The sequence below is a fragment of the Phyllostomus discolor genome, chromosome 3 (genome assembly GCF_004126475.2).
Source record: "Phyllostomus discolor isolate MPI-MPIP mPhyDis1 chromosome 3, mPhyDis1.pri.v3, whole genome shotgun sequence".
In the NCBI taxonomy this organism is placed as follows: Eukaryota; Metazoa; Chordata; class Mammalia; order Chiroptera; family Phyllostomidae; genus Phyllostomus; species Phyllostomus discolor.
This window is the reverse complement of record NC_040905.2, coordinates 187798806-187822906: the sequence shown is the minus strand read 5'-3', so window position 1 is coordinate 187822906 and position 24101 is coordinate 187798806. Positions and strand designations below refer to the sequence as shown.

Sequence of the window (24101 nt, the reverse complement as noted above, 5' to 3'; positions counted from 1 at the left end):
GGACTGTTGAGCCCAAACAGTCCTGCTGTTAGAAACACCAATAATACAATAATAAAATAAAACCTAAAGCATGCATCAGAATAGTATCGCATTATAAGAAAGGTTGCAGATAGAACCAAAATTTTTTGTTTGCTGGTGATGAGTGATTCAAAGTCACGAAGCCCAAGAGACGGAAGCCAGCGATGCTCCCCAGAAAGACCAGCGCGTCTTCCCTGTGGGCACTGCCCCCACAACTGTCCGCGTGGGTGAGACAGCCCCTCAGTCCCATGGAACTCTAACACCTGGTTTCTCCGCACATGCACGGAAAGTATCCATTCGTACTAGATGATGAAAACAGCATTAAGCCCCATCAGTATGGTGGTGATAATTACATATGAAGAGAATAATGTAAACAGTCTCTATGGACTCTCAAAAAGCATTCTTCCCAAACACTCTGCAACTACGGGTTGAGCGCTAACATTTCCTTCTTCCCAAAACAACACGTCAAGGCCTGGTTGTGCGCCGCGACATGATTGTAGCGCATCCAAAATCACAAAACTGCCTCTAAAGAGACAGTTACTCATTTATATTTAGAAATAGTATTTAGAAAACATTTATTAATGGTCCACTATACGCCAAAGCACTATGTACTATGTGCTAGGTACTAAGGATACAATAAAAGCAAGATTGCAGAAATTCAGGATGATGGCCTAAATCTTTCTTCTAATTTTTTTCTATTTCCTTGTAAACTACTGGAATGTTATTAGCACTGACAATATAAGGTTAAAAACAATTAGGAGCCTTCTGGGTAAAGGAAAAGAGGAAAACAAGGCACTGTAGCATCTGTCAGATTCTATGTTAGCTTGTAATTTATGTATACTCCACCTTTTCCATAAAGACTTAAGCAGCTTAGAACATATATAAAAGGTAAAAAGATGGCATAAATTAAAAATTAAAAAGAAACTCTAAAACAAAAAAAAGGAAAACCCTAAAATAAGAAAGGGCAACAATTACACAATAAAGCCAGTACAGTTTAAAAAATTGGCTTTTGGTAGTAAAAAATTTAGATTTAAGCTTTCCAGTAGAGAAACCTTATCACTCCTGCCAGTCAGTACCCATAAGATTTTTTTTTAGAAGACTGTTTTCTCTGAAGTACGTACTACTATGCATTAAACTAAGAATATTTTTTTAGGGTTCCTTATACAGATAATATTGTAATATAATCAACAATTACCAGTTACATGACAAGCATGATATTCTCCTTAGGAAATACTTTAAAATTTATTTTCAATCTATAGACAAACAGGTACTGAAAGGTCTGAAGTTCCACTTTATACAGCACGGCCTCAAAATTTTTATCCTGCAAAACTTCTAGGATACGCATTTCCAGGCACCCTCGGGGTCCAAGAACTCAGTACACTGGAATAGGAGGGAGCCCCTGGAGACACATATCATCTGCAGTATCTGTGCAAGGAGGTGAACTTGAACGAACTGCGTCACTATGATCAAGAAGAGTAAGACTAGTACATTACCACCGACAGTCACAGATCTGGTCAAAGAAGGCTGTAACAAAGTTTCTTCATCATCAAATTGTTTCTTAAGTTCTTCTACAGATTCCAGGTGGAGTTGGAGAAATTCTGTGGTTGCTGCTGATGCTTCTTCTTTAACAGGATCTATCATTCTCTTCAGAAGTCCCAGGTCCTCCTTTCGGACCTTCAAACAAAGCTTCTCCATTTCTCGGATATTGGAGCGGAGTTGCTGTTAAAAAAAAAAATCATTAAAGTCACCATATAACTTAGTATAAAATATCTCTATTTTCAGAGGTAATCTGATTAATAGTTATGAATGAAAATGATTACAAGTAATCTGTACAGTGAAATGTATGCATAATACTTTTCTATTTTTCATGTCTCTGACCAAAACCAGCTTCTTTAGAATTCACACCCTCATACTTTGATTTATTTAATGTTTTTCTTTCATTAAATATGATTATTATAAAGGTAACAAATGCTCTTTATAATATAACAAACACTGCATATCGAGACAACATATTGAGAAAAATTTAATGATTTTCCCACTTCACCAATCCCACCATCTCTTTTAACTCACATTTCTCATTGCTCACTCGAGCACTCACATACTTAGCCATTTTTTTTACACAGAAAATGGATTACATTATGCACAATCAATTATGATTTCCCCACGCCAATTAACACTACATCCGTGAGTCTCTCTCCTGGTCCACAGCTGCACCGTATTCCTCAGTGTGAAGGGAAGACAGTTTACTCAGTCCCTGCCCCGGTGAGCAACAGTCAGGTTGTTTCCAGTTTGGGTTATTACAAACTATGAAACAAATATTCTTGAGTGTAAGTCCTAATGCTACAACAGTATGATAGTAAATACTATCATACTGTATTCTGTAGAAGTGATTCTCCAAAGTAAGAGTACTGAAAGAACAATGTGAATTATTTCAATAGCGATTATCAGCTTTTCCCCCCAAAGGCTGCACCAGTTCACACGACACCGAAATAGCACCCACCTTCCCACATTCTACCAGGACTACACGGTACTGCGTTGTTTTTCACTTTGCATTTCTCTCTGAGTAAAATTGCTGGATTTTTTCCAAATGATTGTACTCTCTTTAAAAAATACATCTATTAGCATAACCATACATTTTCCTCTAATGTGCTAATATAATGACATAGAAGCAAGTTTCATGAATAGAGCCATCTTTATATTTCTGAAATAAACCTTTCCTGGTGTGTGTGTATAGTCTTTTAATACACCGTTGGATTCAACTGCTAGTATTTTATTTGGAATGTGAGCAAATGAATACATGTTTGTGTGTGCACGTGTGTATGTATGAACAGTATGTGTCCACACTGTCTTTGTTAGGTTTAAACTCACTTGAACAGGTTCAAGGTGTGCTAGCTTCATAACCTGAGGAGGCTGCCATCTTTTCAATGGTCTATACTTTGAAAAACATAACAACCAACTATTTTTTGATAATTAAATAAAATTAACTTACAAGAATAATCTCAGTATGATAATTTTAAAAATCATAGATCTCCATACACTATTTTAAATTCTTTTCCCTTAATGTATTTTTCAAAGGTACTAGTGTAAATCCTATATAGAAGAATAGTATTAATTCCTTTAATTTCTGAAGAGCATACTCTTGACTGAGGTGTTACATCCCATCTTATCACATTCCACACTATTACATATAGATAAATTGTTAAAAAGTAGTTCAGAATTTATTTAATTATATAGTAGCAAAGCTAGGGTTAAAATCCAAGTATTCTTAACAGTCCAGCACTCTTTCCATTAAACTATAAGCATAATGCCTATGTATATGGCACCTTAATACAAGCTAAAGTATCCATTTTATTTTAGTAGTATTAGAGCCAATTCTGAAAATAAAGTTCACCTACAACCTAAGGTATCCTGTAAGATTTTCTGGGTGAATCAGAAACAATGTGCCTCTACCCTACCATGCTTCTCAGCTTCCTCTAACCACGTGTCCACTCTCACCGTTCGAACGTGCGCCTGAAGGGAACTGAAACCTGAAGGGAACTGAGCTACAGGTCAATGCAAGCATCAGCGTGTAAATATCGTAGAACTGTAAGAGGCTCGTTTGCTCATCGAACCCAACCTCAAGATTTCACAATAAGGAAACTGGAGCCCAGATGAACATGGTGGCAGAATCAGAACTACAATCCAGGTCTCAAACCTTGAAAAAATACTGTTTCCAACACACCACTATCTCTTAGCTGTGTGATTCCTTAATTGGGTAAATTAAACCAAAATTAGTTATATAATAAGCAGTTAAAATTAAAGTCTGACTTATCAAATACTGGCAAGAATCTGGCACCCAAAGGGACTCACATTCACTGGTGGAAGGAGTGTCAAATTAGTACAACTATCTTGGAAAATAGTTTGGCATCATTAACTAAAGTTGAAAATAAGGATGCCTGGTGGACAGGAACTCCTGTCCAGGGAATACTACTCAACAGAAATGTGTGCACATGTGTACCAGTAAAAATATCCAAGAATGTTAACAAAACTGAAAACACCCAAACGTCCCTCAAAAGAATGGATGGGTACACTATGATATAAACTCATAAAATGAGATATACACAGCAAAGAAATGAATGATCTACTGCTATAGACAACAAAAGCCAGGAACAAAAGATATATTCTGTTTAATTCAACTCACATAATATTAAAAAATAAACTGAACTATAGTTTTAATGACACATTTGTATGGTAAAACTATACAGAAAAGCTAGGAAATAGTTACCATATAAATCAAATTAGTGATTAGTTCCAAGGGGAGAGAGATAGTTATAATTGGGAAAAGCTTCTTGAATGCTGGTGATTGTCTATTTCTTGATCTGAGTAGTGGTTACACGAAGTTCACAGTATAATTTGTTTAGGTGTGTATTTATATTTTATAACACATGTTATATTTCACAGTAAAAAGTGTTAACAATAGTTTTAGAAAATAAAATTATGCTAACTTGTATGACTGTTTAACCTCAGCACAGAAACAAGTTTGAAAGCATTTGGGTAGGGGTGAATTGAGTAGCAATCTCATTGTGGAAGTATACTTGGTGCCACCTTGCTGGATAAAATATATCCATTCATTCATTCAACTAGACTCTAAGGTTTGTAGGAACAGAGTCTATGCCTATTTTCTGCACCACTGTATCCTCAAGGCTGTATCTGATCCCTGATCTAGTTTGATTCAAAGAGACGTAGTAAATGAATGAATGCTTTCTTGTTATTTTCCACAAAGGGGCAAAGCAGTGGTCCAAGAATAGGGATCTCCAACTATCAAAAAACTAGCTAGAATTCTTCCCCAGGAAAGCATAATTTAAGTCCTAGCACATGACACATCTCATCTTCCGTTAGTTGGAGAAGTAATAAAAGGAATGACTTTTTAGGAATTAATTCTGATGTACAAGAATAAAATAATGAAGTGGGAATGAAACCCCTGAGGGAGAGCAACCACGCTACCTTGGAATTCATACTACTTATAACAAGGAGTACTGAAAAGAGTGATAATTTAGGGAAGTGAATCAAGTTTAGAGAAAACAGTTGTATGATGCTAATGGCAGAAATTATATGGCGACAGGATTTTTTCTAAAAGAGAGATAGTTTCTAAAAACTGAAATTATGACGATGAAAAAATGTTAATCTGATAAGAAAAGAAAGTGGCATTTCAAAAATCCAATATAGCTGTGTAAGGCATGCTGTGATAAGTTCAGAATTTTAAGAGACTGAAAAAGAAAGGAATGAAAAGAAAGGCACGTGAACGAGGATGAATACAAAGAGTGGCATGAAATGAGAATCATGCAAGTAATGTGAGAGCCCAGAATGAGCGGAGGCTGGTGAAACATGTTAAGAACAATAAAAGGATTTAAGAAATACATGTAGAGCAAGGAGAACAGGAAAGAAGTTTTAGGCCCACTGCTTGGGGCAGATGGTATAATGGTAGCAGATGAGGCAGAGAAAGTAGAACTACTTAACTCCTATTTCGCTTTAGATTCCCTATTAAGGAGAAATATTCAAAACTGAAAGGGGCATAAGAAACGTGCTCAGAGGACACGTGGAATACCTTATTGTATCAGGACAGGCTTCACTAAGGGGGTAAGATCTGAGCTGTCCCTAAAGAATTATCCTGGGAAAACAGAACATACAATATAGAATAGACTGGGAAAAGATAGAAGTAAAGTAGAAGGGTAGAAGCTTTCTAAATATTATATTTCATCAATTTTAGGACACAGTATCTTTTCAACATTTTAACATCTCTGAAACTGGAATTCATCTTATAATACATGATAAAAAGACATTCTGTCATTCTTAGCTGGCACCACTTTTTTCTACTTAGAGGTATTCAAAATAATGGTGTGTGTTACAGCCCTGGCTGGGTGGCTGAGTTAACTAGAGCGTCATCCTATGCACCAAAGAGTTGTGGGTTCGATTCCTAGTCAGAGCACATGTCTAGGTTGTGGGCTTGAGCCTCGGTTGGGGTGCACGTGGGAGGTAACCTATCAATGCTTCTATCTCACATCCATGTTTTCCTCTCTCTTTTCCCATTCTCAAAAAATATTGGTGTAAAAAAATCTTTGGATGAGGACTAAAGAATAATGGCACATTTACAATTGATGGTGCCTTATAATTTATTTCCTCCCTAAGGTTCTACAGTCAGAGGAAAGGTCAAGGATCCTAAATCCTAATTAATCAGCTCATGACTACTAAAAGACCAAATTTAAGTTTACATGTCTCTGAAGCTTACAATAACCTAAAAAGAGTTACCTTCTACATTCATGTTGGAATCTATTATCTTCTCTTTCATTCTCTACCTGGCTTTGCTTCTCTCTAATCTTCTTTTCTCCCAACTTCTGTCTACTATCTTCACTTCTCCCTCTTTCCTTTCCATTCCTTCTCATTTCTACTGCTTCTTCTTTTTAAATTGTTTTTTAATATATTTTATTGATTATGTAATGATTATTACAGCTGTCCCAATTTTTCCCCCTTTGCCTCCCTCCACCCAGTATCCCTGATTCCCTCCGGCAATACCCCCCTCCTTAGTTCATGTCCATGGGTCACACATATCAGGTCTTCAGCTACTCCATTTCCTATACAGTTCTTAACATCCCACCGTTGATTCTGTACCTACCAATTTATACTTCTTAATAACCCCTGTAACTTTTCCCCCTTCTCCCCCTCCCAACTGATAACCCTCCAAATGATCTCCATGTCTATGATTCTATTCTGTTCCGGTTGTTTGCTTGTTTTTTTTTTTTTTTTTAGATTCAGTTGTTGATAGTTGTGAATTTGTTACCTTATTAATGTTCCTAGTTTTCATCTTCTTTTTCTTAAATTAAGTCCCTTTAACATTTCATATAATAATGGCTTGGTGATGATGAACTCCTTTAGCTTTACTTTGTCTAGGAAGCACTTTTGATTCTACATGATAGCTTTGCTGGATAGAGTAATCTAGGTTGCAGTTCCTTCCTTTTCATCACTTTGAATACTTCTTGCCAGTCCTTTCTAGCCTGCAAAGTTTCTTTTGAGAAGTCAGCGGAAAGTCTTATGGGAACTCCTTTGCAGGTAACTATCTGCTTTTCCCTTGCTGCTTTTAAGATTCTCTCTTTATCTTTAACCTTTGGCATTTTCATTATGATGTGTCTTGGTGTGGTTCTCTTTGTGTCCACCTTGTTTGGGACTTTCTGTGCTTCCTGGCCTTGGATGTCTATTTCCTTCACTAAACTAGGGAAGTTTTCTTTCATTATTTTTCTTTTTTAAATTATATTTTATTGATTATGCTATTACAGTTATCCTGAATGTGCCCCACTTTTCCCCCTTCCACTCAGCACTGCCCCCCACTGCACTCCCTCAGGTAATCCCAGCATCCTAGTTCATGTCCACGGGTCATGCATATAAGTTCTTTGGCTACTCCTTTACCTGTACTGTACTTTACATCCCCATGGCTATTCTGTAACTATCTATATGTACTTCTTAATCCCCTCACCTCTCACTCATTCTCCCACACACTTCTCCAACCTCTTTATCTTTAACCTTTGGCATTTTAATTACAATGTGTCCTGGAGTAGGACTCCTTGCATCCATCTTGTTTGGGTGCTCTCTGTGCTTCCTGGACTTGGATGTCTATTTCCTTCACCAAATTAGAAAAGATTCTTTCATTATTTTTTCAAATAGATTTCCAATTTCTTGCTTTTTTCTCTTCTCCTTCTAGCACCCCTATGAAGCAAATGTTTTGCTGCTTAAAGTTGTCCCATAGGATGCTTACACTATCCTCATTTTTTTTCGATTCTCTTTGTTCTAATTGGTTGTTTTTTGCTTCCTTGTGATCCAAATCATTGATTTTATTCTTGGCTTCAACCACTGTACTATTGTTTCCCTGTAAATTATTCTTTATTTCAGTTAGTTTACCCTTCATTTCTTACTGGATCTTTTTTAGGCTGCTGAGGTCCTCACTAAGTTTCTGGAGCATCCTTATAACCAGTGTTTTGAACTCTGCATTTGATAGATTGCTTATCTCCATTTTGTTTAGTTCTTTTTCTGGAGTTTTGATCTGATCTTTCATTTGGGCCATGTTTCTTTGACTCCTCATTTTGGCAGCTTTCCTGTGTTTATTTCTATGTATTAGACAGAGCTGCTTTGACTTATCTTCCTACCACTGGAACCCTGGGCTGGGGGCCTGGTGTGGGGCTGGGACTCCTTGCTCCTGAGATATACCTCCTGAATTTCTGTCCACCATTTATAAAAGTGGAACCAGACTATTCTGCATCTTTGGCTCTCCTACCAGTTTGGATGGATGTGGTTTCTTTAATTCCATAGTTGTCAGACTTCCATTCAATTCAATTTCTGACGGTTCTGAGGGATGGTTGTTCCATATGTTAGTTGTAATTTTGACGTGGTTGTGCGAAGAGGCGAGCCAAGTCTGCCTGTGCCACTATCTTGACAGGAAGACAACGTGTAATTTTGAGAGCAAAGTGTATGATAGCAGAAAACAATTGGTAACATGAGAATTAATCTGATTTCTTTACAAACACAGAGCACAAGGCCACTGGTAAATACACACACACACACACACACACACACACAGAGTGAGAGAGAGGGAGGGAGGGAAAAAGTCAAATGTCTATCTAGATCTCAAATCAGTTTTTCTCCACCTCCACCAGCTCTGTACCCCTCCTAAATGATCTCTTGTATTCACCTCATTCTATCCCAATCTATTAACTATACTGCAGCTATAGTAACCTTTTTGAAATGTGAGAGAACAAGAGATGCATTCTTTGGAGAAAAAGACTAGATTTAGAAACACTAGGCACAGGGCTAAAAGAAGGAATTTACGTGAGAACCTGTACTGAACAATAAAAACCCAACAGCCTTTACCTAACCTGCTTCAATAACCCAAAAATAAATACTTACTTGCCCTACAGGGAGGATGAGGATTCTTCTTTAGAAAACTAAACTAAAACAAACTCTGGAGAGTGATATTTGGAGGTTCCTCCAAAGAAAATGCTAGCCTGCCAAAGCACCATAAAGTCCACCAGCAGACAAGCAATCTGCTCTTTACTGTCTCAGAAAAGCAGAAGTTATTATATCCAAAAACAAAATCCTGTGAAAAAAGGAAATAAGAAAAAGCTCTTGGAAATTAAATATAATAGCAGAAATAAAGAATTCAGTAGAATTAAAGATAAAGCTGAGAAACTCTCCCAAAAAGTAGAAGAGAAAATTAAACTAACAATCCAAGAATCCTAAGATCCAATAGAATAGGAATCTGCAAACTTTTGCAGTCAGGGGTCAGGGAGTAAATAGTTTAGGCTTTGCAGGCCATACAGTCCCTGTTGCAACCACTCAGCTCTGCTGCTGTAGTGTGAAAGCAGCCAAAGACGTGCAAACAAATGGGGCAGATAGCAGTCCAGCATTGGTCTGGGAGCCACGGTTTGCTGACCCTCACAATAAAATATTTTAAAAAGAAAAAAAAATAAGAGGAAAACACTAGGAATAGACTCTCAAATAAATTCCTTAAGAAAATTTCCCAGAACTAAATGACATGAATTTTTAGAGTAAAAGGATCAATCAACACGAAAAACACATAATCATCAAATTTCAGAATACCAGGGATAAACAGATCACACAGGTTCTAAAGGGGGGGAAATGGTCCTAAACAAAGACTGGGAAATCAGATAACATTTTAACATTTTTTTATTTTTCAGTTACAGTTCACATTGAGTATTATTTGTATTAGTTTCAGCACATAGCATAGTGGTTAGACAATAACATACTTTATAAAGTGTTTTACTGATATTTCCAGTACCCACCTGGCACCACACATAGTTATTCCAATATTATTGACTATATTTCCTATGCTGAACTTTACATCCCCATGACTGTTTTGTAAATACCAATTTGTACTTCACCTTTTTCATCCAGTCCCCCAACCCCCCTCTCTTCTGGCAGCCATCAGTCTGTTCTCTGTACATGTAAGTCTGTTTCCTTTATTTTTTTTAATTGAATTTATCAGGGTGACATTGGTCAAAAAATTATATAGGTTTCAGGCATACAATTCTATGATACATCATCTGTACATGTCCACCACCCCAAGTCAAGTCTCCTTCCATCACCATTTATCCTTCCTTTACCCTCTTCTACCTCCCCCAACCTCTTTCCCTCTGTATGTCTGCTTCAATTTTGTTTTTTCATTTATTGGTTCTTTAGATTCCACATGAAAGTGAAATCATATGGTATTGGTCTTTCTCTGACTGACTTATTCTAATGACTTATTATTATGACTTAGCGTAATACCCTCTAAGTCTATCCATACTATCACAAATGATAAGACTTCATTTTTTTATATGGGTGAGTAATATTCCATTGTATATAGGTACCACTACTTTTTTTACCCATTTGTCTACTAATGGGCATCTGGACTGTCTCCTTATCTTGGCTATTGTAAATCACACTGCAAGGTATGTAGGGGTGCACACACTCTTTCAAATTAATGTTTTGAGTTTATTCCCAGAAGTGTAATCTCTGGGTCAAAAGGCAGTTCCATTTTCAATTTTTTGAGGACGCTCTATACTGTTCCTCACAGTGGCTGCACCAATCTGCATTGCCACCAACAGTTACATGAGGGTTTCCTTTTCTCCACAACCTTGCCAGCACTTGTTTGTTGCTTTACTGATGATGGCCATTCTGACAGGTATGAGGTTATATGTCATTGTGGTTTTAATTTGGATTTCTCTGATGATTAGTGATGTTCAGCATCTTTTCATATGTCTATTGGCCACCTGTATGTCCACTGTCTATTCAGATCCTCTGTCTACTTCTTAATTGTATTATTTGGGTTTTTTTTTTTTTGGTATTGAGTTGTATGAGTTCTTTATCAGTTTTGGATAGTAACCCCTTATCTGATGTATCACTGACAAATATCTTCTCCCATTCAGTAGGCTGTCTTTGGGTTTGTTGATGATTTCCTTTGCTGTGCAAAAATTTTTTAGTCTGATGTAGTCTCATTTATTAATTTTTTCTTTTGTTTTCCTTGCCCAAGTATATCAGAAAAAACATATTGCTGAGAGAAATGTCAAAGGTTTTACTACCTGTGATTTTTTTCTAAGAGTTTTATGGTTTCAAGTGTTACAATTAAAGCACTTAATTTATTTTGAGTTTATTTTTTATATGGTGTAAGAAGGTTGTCTAGTTTAATTTTTGTTGCATGTATCTATCCATTTTTCCTAACACCATTTACTGAATAGACTGTCTTTAACCTGTTTTATGTTCTTGCCCACTTTGTAAAATATTAATTGACCATATAGGCAGTGGTTTATCTGGGGGCTGTCTAATCTGTTCCATTGATTTATATGTTTGTTTTCATGCCAATACCATGCTGTTTGATTACTATAGCCTTATAGTACAATATAAACATTTTTAAAAGCAACACTAAACTAGGAAGCCTAGAATGTCTTCATAATTGAAAGAGAATTCCAATTAGAATTCTATACCTATTGAAATTAGCAATCATACATGAGGAGAGAAAAAAGGTATTTTTTAGTCATATAATAACTGAAAATTTTACCTCAAGATTCCCTCATTTACAGAGCTACTGGAAGGTGTACTCCAATAAAACAATGGAGTAAACAAAAAAGGAAAAGGACATAATAACAAGGAAAACAGGGCCCCAACACCGAACAGCTCAGGAAGTTCTGGAACACCAGCTGTGCAACAAGCCTGGAGAGTAAGCCCAGGCTGAAACTGGGAAAGAAGGGCTCAGAAGAGAGCCCTCAGGAGAAAGCATACAAGTGATGTATTTGAGCACATGAAAAATAAATTATTGATAGTATGTAGCAGAGATGTGCAACATTTAGGGGAAAAAACTACAAATATATAGAAAGCCAGGCATAAAATGTGAGGCAATTAGTAACTTGAAAAAAAAAAGAGTCTGTGCTACATTTCACTAATCTGGCTTAGCAAGACACTTTAATTTTATAATCAAATAATGAGATACTAATAACTAACTTAAACAAAAGTCGTATGTAATTATATAAGGGGAAGGGAAGTAAAAGAACAAGGTGGAAAAGCTAGGTCCCCACCTATTGTGGCAAGATGTGAAGAGATCATGTCCACACCTGTCTATACATGGTATGTAGGAATTTATTCTAAAAACCAGGGGAAATGACCAAAAGTATTAAAAGTGGTTTCTTGCAAGTAGTACTTGAAGATGGCTAAGGGGAGGGTTTTATAAGCCTTTTAATTTTGACTTTTAACTATATAAATATATGTTTTAAAAAAATTAATTAAAAATAATTAAAGTGTATTTATTAAAAAGCCAATAAATAACAAAGAATAACTGCAATACTGTATTAATTCAAAATATTACAGATAGCCCTGGCTGGCGTAGCTCAGTGGATTGAGCGCGGGCTGGGAACCAAAGTGTCCCAGGTTCGATTCCCAGCCAGGGTACATTCCTGGGTTGCAGGCCATAACCCCCAGCAACTGCACATTGATGTTTCTCCCTCTCTCTCTCTCTCTCTCTCTCTCTCTCCCCCCTCCCTCCCTTCCCTCTCTAAAAATAAATAAATAAAATCTTTAAAAAAAATATTACAGAGAGTGGTAGAAGATGGGGGCGAGGAAGGTGGGAGCGGAACCCAATTCTCCCTGTGCCCAGCTGGAACACCTAGCCCATCTTCCGAGGAACAGCGTGAACAGCGAACGGAATCCCAGCGTATATGAAGTTTGGAGGCAAAAATTGCAGAGGACATTGAAAAACAGATGGTGAGAAGACTACGCTGGGATGCTAAGGTCCCTGGGATTTGCGCCACACCAAGGCCACTGCGATTCCAGCCCAGTCAGTGCCTGCTGCAGGATAAGGGGAGGAGAGTTAGAGCAACAGCTCCCTCCCCAACCAGAGCAGGGAGGGCAGCCGGGCACCAGGAGGGACCTGGATGCTGGAGTTGCTGGGGGGAATAGAGACGAAGTGGGAGACACACAGAGGCGGTACAAATTCACTAGGACTGCGCAAGCTGGCACCAGAGAAATTGAGGTGCTGTTCCACATCTGGAGAAGGGAGGAGTCAGGCCATGTCAGACCCTGACTCGGACAGTCTCCAGACTGGCTGGAAAGTTGGGCTGTGTGAAAAGCTGTGCACTTGGTAAGAGCAGCAAGCAGCTGCTTTATAAGGAACTCGCCAGTGGTGGCTGGCTCACCCCGAGGGAGATTTCAGCTGCACAAGCCAGAACCGCGTGTGCCTGGCTTGTGCCTGAGATTCACTCATGCTGGGCACCCACAGACCGAGTGGCTGATTTGAGCCAGGCAGCTCACGGAGGACCTAGGCCGACAGAGACCTGGAAATTGTGACCTAGACCTGCTCCCCATCCTCTTAAAGCCATAGGAAGGGAGAAAAGCAAAGCCCAGCGCCCCCTTCCTGTGGCATCTAGGCAGACCAGCAAAACTCACTGAACAAGTTTAAAGTCAGCAGGAGGTTTGTTATTTTTTTTCTTTTTGGATCCTTTCTCTCTTTTTTTCCCTTTTTTCCCTTCCCCCAAGTGAGACAATAAGACGAGGACTTAGGAAGGGTCCAGAGATAGATCGAAAGGAGGGGCACAAGGCTAACCTCCTAAAATGGAAACAGACAAATGTCACTTTGCTATCCCTAGAGCTGGCATTTTATTGTTCATGTGTATTACTGTTATCTTTTCATTATTTTTACCATTTTTATTAGTATTTTTAAATTTCTCTTACTTATGTTTAGTTTTCCTCATTTTATTTCTCTGTTTAATTGCATTATTTGACTGGTTTTCCTTATTTTCTCTTTATTGTATTTTAATTTTCCTTCTTTCACTTCACCCATGTTCCAACAACACATAACTCTTGACTGGGTACTTTCTATTCTGATTATCCAAATCACACATTTCTTGTCATATTACTGTTGTTCCAGTACTACTATAAATAGTTGTTGTTCCATACAATTGTACATACTATACAGCAACCCTCCCTGACCTTAGCCCACTTCACTTTAATCCTAAGCATTATTATTATTGTGGTTAACTCTATTCTTTCTCACACTATGCCTACTTTCTATCCCTTACTCTCACTATATCTCATCAACTGACCTTACACAAGTACTCTGTTTTTTGGATTCAGTTCACAATCCTCTTCCTCTCTAACAAGTGTCTTATCTATCTTTCACCTTTTATAAAATGTGGCTAGTTGGGTGAAATATCACAGTTAATGCTATACTTATCCAAAGAATCTCCTATCTCTTTACTTGCTAGTGTTTTAAATACCATAAAAATGCTCTCTCGCTATCTTAATCCATTTTGCCTACCCACTGCCACTGATCACATACAAGAATAGGCGGGAGCTGTGAAAATCAATATACCTGTTGGGGGAGAAAAACCACCAACAAAGGAACCACCAAAAGGTAAAAACCCAAGTATAACGAGAGAGCCCACACAAACAGAAGAAGGGAAAACCTAGAGCATCCAGACAAGGAGCTCAAAGAGACCACACCACTGAACCTCATAGAGTTCCTAACACAGAAGTTCACCCTACAAAGACAGCTAGCAAAGAAAAACATCGGGAAGCACAGAAACAAATAAAAAGAGTCACCTAAAATGGGAAGAAAAAAAAAGGACATGCAATCAAAAGGAATGGAAGACTCCCCTCTAAAAGAGCTAAATGAAGTGGAGGTAACCAAACTATCAGATATAGAATTCAAATAATGGCTGTAAATATGCTCAAGGAACTCATGGGCCACTATAAGCAACTGAGTGAGAACTACATCAGCATGAAAAAGGAATTAGCAACTATAAACAAAAAAACAGGAAGAAATGAACAATAAAATCTCAGAAATAAAAAAACACATTGGGAGGAATTATAAGCAGGCTGGATGAAGCAGAGGATCAAATCAGTGAGCTGGAAGACAAGATAGAAAAAAAAACACTCAGAAGAAGAAAGAAAAGGAAAGGAGACTCAGAAAGAACCAAGAGGTGGTAAGGTAGCTGCAAGACAACATGAAACATAATAATATCCATATAATAGGGATACCAGAGGGAGAAGAAGAAGAGCAAGGGGTAGAAAACTTGTTTGAAAAAAATAATGATGGAAAACTTCCCTAATTTGATGAGAGAAAAAGTCACACAAATCCAGGAAACACAGAGAGTCCCAATCAAGAGGAACCCAAAGAGGCCCACTTCAAGACACATCATAATTAAAATGGCAAAATTCCAAGACAAAGAGAGAATCTTAAAGGCAGCAAGGGTGAAACAGGAAGTAACATACAAGGGAGCCCCGATAAGACTAGCAGCTGACTTCTCAATGGAAATGCTCTAAGCCAGAAGAGAATGGCAAGAAATATTCCAAGTAATGAGAACCAGAGGCCTGCAACCAAGGCTGTTTTACCCAGCAGGGCTCTCAATTAAAATGGAAGGTCAAATAAGGAGCTTCCCAGACAAAAGATGCCTAAAAAGAAAAACACCTCCGCCAAACGAGTTATGCAACAGATGCTAAAGGAACTACTTTAAGAAAAGGAAGGAAGAGTGAGAGAGAGAAGAACACAGGTACGAAAAAATGGCAATGAACAAGTACTTATCAATAATAACCTTAAATGTAAATGGATTAAATGGTCCAATCAAAAGACACAGAATAGCTGAATGGATAAGAAAGCATGACTCATACATATGCTGCCTACAAGAGACCCACCCTCAGGACAAAAGACCTACAAAGACTAATGTGAAGGGCTGGAAACAAATTTTCCAAGCAAATAGACAAGGAAAAAAAGCTGGGGTAGCAATATTCATATCAGATAAAACAGACTTCGAAAAAAGGGCCATAAAAAGAGACCCAGAAGGTCACTTCATAATACTCAAGGGAAGAATCCATCAAGAGGGCATAAACATTGTAAATATATATGCACCCAACATAGGAGCACCCAAATACATAAAGAAAATCTTGAAGGACAGCAAGAAAGATATTGACAGCAACACAATTATAGTAGGAGATTTTAACACCCCACTGTCAAAAATGGATAGATCTTCCAATGAAAATATCAACAAAGATATTGTGGCATTGAACAATGTCCTAGATCAAAGGAACTTAACTGATATATACAGAGCCTTTCATCCCAAAGAAACAAAATACAAATTCTTTTCAAATGCACACGGAACTTTTGCAAAGATAGACCACATGATAGGACACAAAACAAGACTCAACAAATTCAAGAAAATTGAAATCATATCAAGCATTTTCTTGGATCATAAGGGATTGAAACTAGAAACCAATCTCAAGGAAAAAACTCAAAAACACTCAAACTCATGGAGATTGAATAGCATGCTATTAAACAATGAATGGGTCAAAAATGAAATCAAGGAAGGAATCAAAAAGTTTCTGGAAACAAATGAAAATGAACTCACAACAACCCCAAACATATGGGACAGAGCAAAGGCAGTCCTGAGAGGGAAGTTCATAGCAATACAGGCCTACCTAAAAAAGACAGAAACATTTCAAACAAACAACCTAATCCTACACCTACAAGAACTCGAAGAACAACAACAAAGCCCAGAGCAGGTAGAAGGAAGGAAATAAGCGAAGCCAGAGCAGAATTAAATGACATAGAGATTAAAAGCACAATTCTAAGGATCAATAAATCCAGGAGCTGCTTCTTTGAAAAGATAAACAGAATATTACAGAGAGAAGATCAGTATCTTCAAATTAAAATAAACTCTTACAAAAGATAATATAAGCAAGGGACACAAACAGGAAATTTTTGTAAATTTACAAATGAAATATTACCATCCAAAGCATGTATTTAAAAAGCTTTTCACATGTCAAAGCAATAAAAGAAAAAACCCAGATTAAAACAATAAAAGCAACATTCTTTTAATCGACTAATTAGCAAAAATTGGAGAAATGGGTAATGTTAATGTTGGTAGGTTTTTGGAAAATGCCATGATTGTGAGAATGTAAGCTGATGTATCATTTCTGGAGGAAATATTAGTAATATGAACCACAATCTTAAAAAATATGTATGGAATTTGATTCAGTAATTCCTTGTAAAAATGAATCCTTAAGAAATTAGTTATACATATGCACAAAAGGGTTCAGCTACAGGGGTGTTCATTTCAGCAAAATGTTCTGAAGCCCTTTTCACCCTGACACACTGGACACGGCCTTACCTGCACGGTGCGTCCCGCGTTGATGTGCTCTTCGTGCAGCTTGTCCCAGACTCTGCATCTCTGGTACTACACAAAAGAGAGCGGAAAGGTGCCAATTTTATTACTAAAGTGACTATTTCTGGTTACCACACAAACCCCCAGTCACCTACCCAAACTTCAACATACCAGCTAAAAAAGTTACTAAGTAGGCAGGTAACTGTCCAGAGACCATACAAGTAGTACTTCTTTGAAAACATTACATACAAAATTCTGGCAAATGGTAAATGGTAAAACTGACAAAAATCACTAGACTCTATTTATTTTATTGAAAGAGAATATAAACTTTGGCTATTTTTCATCTCCAAAGATTTTGCAACATAAAGAATGAGAATGTAAAAAATAAGATTTATAGCACTCATCAGATATTCTTACTACATGTGAAGAATTCTGTCAATGATAGTGTGAAGTACTGAAAATTAAAATCTGATTTTGAGAAAAAGTAACATTGATATTGCAAATAGAAAGTATGTAAAAGTGAGACTGGATACTTAACATATATGTTTCACTTTTTACCAGGGCAATGTTTAGCTTGTAGACTTTCATCCTAGAAGCTTTATGAGCGTGATAATGGTGAACGTTCCATCTGACAGGAACCACAACGAGATGCGATAGGTAACATCAGAGCAGAATACTATACAGGACAGAAACATCAACCCAGACACCACACTCTATTTTTGGTTCAGATAAAAAATCCAAAGAATGAACCTGTCAGCAGATGTGAATAATGACATTAAGAACATTTTGGTATACTACTCATCAATAAAATAAATAAAATTAACCTAGAAACATTTGAAAAGATAGAAACATGGAAATGTCTCAGAATGCATGGAAGGCATAATAGATTATAAAAGTAGAGCTCTAAAATAAATTTCTATGGCATTTTTATATTCCTTATTCTGTATATTCTTTAAATTTGGTAGTGAATAATGCAGCAAACAAACAAACAAACAAAAGAACCTCTTGATACTCCAAATTTTTTTACATCAACCAAGAAAAATAACTATTAAGCTTAAAAATAATTTAGCTATATTAAAAATGTATTTGCCAAACATAAATTTAAAACCACTATCACAAAGTTTAATTTATAAGAAAAATTAAATTATCATCAGATCCAGTATGAATGCTCTTTTAGATAATGTTATGATATTAATAAAAAGATGAGAATGGAAGCCAAAGATATATGTTTTTAAAAAATCACTTTTAAAAGTATTAGTATTAATGCATAATAATATTTTAAGAAAAATTAACGTTAAGGAAAGAGAGCTGAGAATTCAGGGAGGCAGAGCTGCTGGAACTCATGCGGCAGAACAGCAGAGAGGGGAGGACTCGACTGAGAGCGCTCCAGAGATCTGTGTGGTTTTCCTTTCAAGTCCCAACCAAATCCAGGTCAGCACCTGCACACGAGGACACTACCTGAGGTCAGAAAAAGAAGCATTGAAAAGGAACAGGTGAACTCATCCCTAAAGATTGTACAAGGCCAGAAAGAGTTCATGAGACCACAAGTCAGAATGGAAACCTTGGCAATACACTGGACACTAGGTAGTGGACACAATACTCCAAAGCATTGCCCTTTATGGTGAGAAATTAGCCCTTTAATAAAAGCTGTTCTGATGCTATATAAGAAAGCTTAAATAAAAATCTCAAAGAGATCCAGCTATTCCCAAATAACTTAAATGTATCTCAGAATAAGTTTCAAAAATACAAAGGGTATTTTAAAATATTCAGTATCCATCAAGGTAAGGTACACAATATTTCTCATCCAATAAACAATTACCATGCATGTAAAAAACCCCAGAAAATATAAGTAATGAGAAAACCTAATCAACAAAAACAGACTCAGATCTGATAGAAATAATGGAGTTAATGAAAAGGACATTAAAAGATATTATGATGTATTCCATGTACTGAAGAAAGTAAAAGAAAACATGAGCACACTGAGACATAAAAGAAAAGATTACTACATTTAAAGACATAGCAATAAAAATAATCCAACATGAAACACAGAGAGAAAAAGGATGGACTATAAGTGAACAGCGAATCCGTTGTTACTCAGCCACGGGCCAACTGAAAGCAACATAATACACATGGAATTGAACTCCCTGAAAGAGAGGAGAGGACAGAAAAAAATATTTGAAAAACTAATGGACAAAGTTTTTACAAATCTGATTAAAAAAACACTATAAACCCACAGGTCCAAGAAACTCCAGGAATACTATAAACAACAAAAATGAAAAAAAACCATACTAATGCATATCACCATAACATTACTTAAAGTAAGTGAGAGAGAAAAACCTTAAAAGTAGCCAGAGGAAAGAAAAATGCATGAAGTACAGAGGAACAAAGGTAAGAACGAGAGAGGATTTCTCATGAGAAACAATGTAAGCCAGAAAACGGGAGCAACATCTTGAAAATACTGAAAACAAATCTAAAACTCAACCTACAATTCAATACCCAAAGAAAAATTGTTAAAGGCAAAATATTTTTTTGCAAACATAAATAAGCTTACAGAATTCATCACCAGCGGACTTGTACTATAAGAAGTATTAAAGGAAGTCCTTCAGGCTGATAGAAAAAATGATACTGGCTAGAAAACCTGGTTCTACACAGAGGAATGAAAGGAGCACTGAACTCTGGCCGGGTGGCTCAGTTGGTTGGAGCATCGTCCCGTACACCAAAAAGGTTATGAGTTTGATCCCCGGTCAGAGCACATACTGGGTTGCAGTCCAAGCCCTGGTCGGGGAACACAGCAGGCAACCGATGGATGCTTCTCACATCCATGTTTCTCTCTCTCCCTCTCCCCCTTCCTCTCTCTCTAAAATCAATAAACACATCCTCAGATGAGGATTTTAAAAAATGGTGGGGGAAAAAAGGGAGTGTTGAAAATGATAAAGATACGGGTAAACACAAAACATGTTTTTTTCCTTATTTTCAAAATCTTTTTGAAAGATAACACTGATTAAAACAAAAATAACAACAATGTATTGTGGGGTTAGTAACTTATACAGAAGTAAAATATATGAAAATAACACTACAAAGACCCAGACAGAAAGGGAATAGAAGTAGATTGTTATAAAGTTCTTTTTTTAAAAAGATTTTATTTATTTTTAGAGAGAGGGGAAGGCAGAAGACACAGAGGGAGAGAAACACCGATAGGCTGCCTCTGGCACACGCCCTGCCCAGGGGACTAGCCCACATACCAGGCATGTGCTCCAACCAGGAATTGAACCTGTGACCTTTTACTTTGCAGACCACCACCCAACCAACTGAGCCACAACAGTCAGGGCTAAGGTTCTTACAATACACATGAAGTTATATATAAAACCATTACTGGATGGTATAGTATGACAAGTCAAAGATGAATACTCTGAACTATAAAGCAACCCCTAAAAAATAAAAATAAAAAACAAAGAGGAATAACTAATAAGTCAACAAAAGAGAAAAAAACAGGATTCTAAAAAATATGCAATTAACTCAAAAGAAAGGATTAAAAGAAGAAAAAGGGGACAAAGAAAAGATGAGACAAATAGATAAAAATAGGAAGATGGTACCCTGACTGGTATGGTTCAGGGAGTTAGGTGTCATCCAGCAAACAGAAAGGTTGCTGGTTTGATTACTGCTCAGGGCATGTTCCTGGGTTGTGGGTTCAATCCCCAGTCAGGGTGTGTGTGAGAGGCAACTGATTGATATTTTTCTCATGCATGGATGTTTATCTCCCTCTCTTTCTCCCTCCCTTCCCCTCTTTCTCAAATAAATAAATAAATAAAATCTTTTAAAAAATAGGAAGATGGTAGATTTAAAGACAACCATTTGACCAATGTCTATTCATTATAAAAACTCTCGGCAAACTAAAAATAGAAGTTAATGCCTTCAAGGTGATAGAGGCAGCTACAAAAACCCTGCTTAGTAGTAAAAGACCATTCCTTAATCTTAGGAACAAGGTAAGAATGTCTGATTTCACCACCCCTATTAAACATCACACTGGAGGCCCTAGTCAGTGCAATAAGGTGAGGGAAAGGGAAAGGGAGAGAGGGGCTGGCAGAGGAGGAGAGAGAGGGAGAGACAGAGAGAGAGAGAAGGGGGGAGGGGGAAAGATAGAGAGGGGAGAGGAAGGAAGGAAGGAAGGAAGGAAGGAAGGAAGGAAGGAAGGAAGGAAGGAAGGAAGGAAGGAAGGAGGGAGGGAGGGGAGAAGGAAAGAAAAGAAGAGAGAGAGAGAGAGAAAAGAGAGAGAGACAGGTGGGAAAGAGGGAGGGAGGGAAAGGAAAAATAAAAAGTTTGTCTTAAGAGATGACCTGATTGTCTACACAGAAAAGAACAAAGCTACATTGTATCAACAGATGGCCCAATGACTGCAAGCCACAGCTGAGGATTACTCATGTAATGAAGATAAACAATACCTACCCCACGATGCAGGTTAAAGTGATTCACCTCACAGTGCCTATGAAATATCAAAAATAGAAAACCCCAAACAAACACTAAGGATATGTCCCAGGAACAACGTGAATCTCCCTACTGTACAACACCCCTGCTGGTAACCGGGCAGGCTAATTTACTTCAGTAACCCAGTTGTAACCCAGTTGTAACTTTCAACCTTGCAGTTGGGAGTTTTTCACGTATCTTAATTCTCACAATGTCACTGTGAAGAAGGTTTTCATTTTACCTTTAAACCTCTCTAAAGGAGAGTTTTCCCCTGAACAGTGACCTGGTGCGCAGTAAATCTGTGCACCGCAAGGGCCGCTGACCACGTGGAGTCGTGTGAAGATGGTGTGTTTATGTCTGACTGGGGCGGAATACGGCGGGCACATTCCACAGTAGGAACTACGTTGGGATTTGAACAAAAACCAATGTTTTGAAAGGTGGAAAAATGGGGTCAGAACTGCTAATAGCTGTAGGAGAGAAAGCAAAACTACTCAACTCTATATTTTTTCCATCCACCTTCTTGATCAAAAATAATGACCTTCAAAAGAGAACAGTCTACAATAAACATCACCAAGAGGAAAATGAAAACCAAGGAAGAGTAAGAACAAACCTAGAGTCCAAGTCAACAGGCCCAGAGAAATTACATCAGAGTGAACCGAAAGACCTTGCAAATGTCATCACAGAGACACTTGCTTATCTCTGAGGAACTGGGAAGAACTGAAAAGGCTTCTACAGACCAGCAAATATTGACCTGATTTTCACAAAAGGAAGTATCTATGAAACACTGCAGACTGTAAATCTTTGAGAAAAGTCTACACCGGATTATCAGAGAGATGGCTTGTGGGAATTTACAGAAATGGTAACAGTATATTAGAGTACTCTCCGTCCCTTTCCCATCTGACATCTATCACCAATGCCTTGAAAATAATGCCAAATTTTCAGATAACAACCTAGAAGGAATAATTACATTGATGAAAGATCACAATTCCACATAAGAAGAAATGTAACGATAAATGTAAAGACTAACATTTAAATTAAAAAGAGCAACTGCACAAGTACTGGGTTGGCCAAAAAGTTCATTTGTTTTTTTCCCCTAAAATGGCTCTAGTAGTACTTAGTTGTCTTTAACCTCATTCGAAACAATTTTGTTAGATTGTACTGTGACAGCTGTCACATCACGGACATTAAAAAACATTTTAATATTGAAGATGGAGGAAAATAAGCAACATTTTTGTTGTATTTTGCTGTATTATTCCAAGAAAGGTAAAATGCAACTGAAAAGCAAAAAAAAAGTTGTGCAGCATACAAAGAAGGTGCTGTGACTGATCAAAAGTGTCAAAAGTGGTTTGCACAGTTTTGTGCTGGAGATTTCTTGCTGGAGGATGCTCCATGGTTGGGCAGACGAGTTGAAGTTGATAGTGATCAAATCAATACATTAATTGAGATCAATCAATATTATACTACATGGAAGAGAGCTGACATACTCAAAATATCCAAATCAATAAAGTTACTGGTGAAAATGAAAACTGTGTCTTTCATCTCACCAAAAAACCCCACAAAAAACAAAAAACCTAAACAGATTTTTCTGGCTGACTCCATATAAGAAATAGGTATGCTCTGCCTCAACAGCTGCAGTTTGTATAAAAAAAAAAGTCCTATGCATTTTACTTAGTTGATTACAGAACCAATAAAACAGCCAGAAATATAAAGTGGCTTCTAAAACAACGGATATGATCTTAGGCTGTATCCACACACACACATGTATTCACTCATTCCACACAATGTTTATTAGGAGCACACTATGTTTCAGGCCCAACACTACAAGTTAAACACATGTGTCAACACAGATCTCAACAAAGTGATTTAACTACTCTAAGTCTGCTCCCCAACCTTAAAAGGGAAGACAAAAATAAGGCTGACCTACGGGGCTGCTGTGAAAATTAAATGAAATGATATATATGTAAAAACCCCTGACATAGCACTCAGTCTTCGTTAGTATTATCTGTTCACTTGTCAACTATAGAAAAGATTAGTGTCTTGAACTGGATGACCGTATCTTTTATAACAATGAAAGTGGGAGAGAAATAAAGGTAATATAGTTCAAACTTCCTACTGCTTGCTACACAATGTTCTACCTAACAGGTTACATAAAGGCTAATATTACAAATCTTTGGAGAGGGAAATACACATAAAATATGTGAAAAGAAATCATAAATAATTCCTTAAAAAATGTCATTAAGTGGGAACCACGGACAAGCATTTCTAAACTGCACTGTTGTTAGATGACATCATCTTGTATTGTCTATGGGCACAGCGGCACTACTGGGATGGTTTAAAACAGTGCTAGAACCTGAAGCAGTTAGGATGCTTTGGATTGTGAATAATGGAAAACTCAAAATTCAAAAATGGCCTTAATAATAAGGACATTTATTATCTCACAAAAGAAGGAGCCTA

The 24101-nt window shown here is 37.3% G+C and overlaps 1 protein-coding gene across 1 annotated transcript in view; it reads right to left on the bottom strand.

Moving 5' to 3' along the window:
* Nucleotides 1-24101, bottom strand: part of STX17 (syntaxin 17) — a 60433-nt gene that overhangs the window by 20672 nt on the left and 15660 nt on the right. The window contains exons 3-4 of the mRNA XM_028525605.2: nucleotides 17193-17258; nucleotides 1512-1737 (exon numbers count right to left, since the gene is read on the bottom strand). Coding sequence (XP_028381406.1) covers nucleotides 1512-1737; nucleotides 17193-17258 — 292 coding nt within the window. The remainder of the gene's footprint in view (nucleotides 1-1511; nucleotides 1738-17192; nucleotides 17259-24101) is intronic.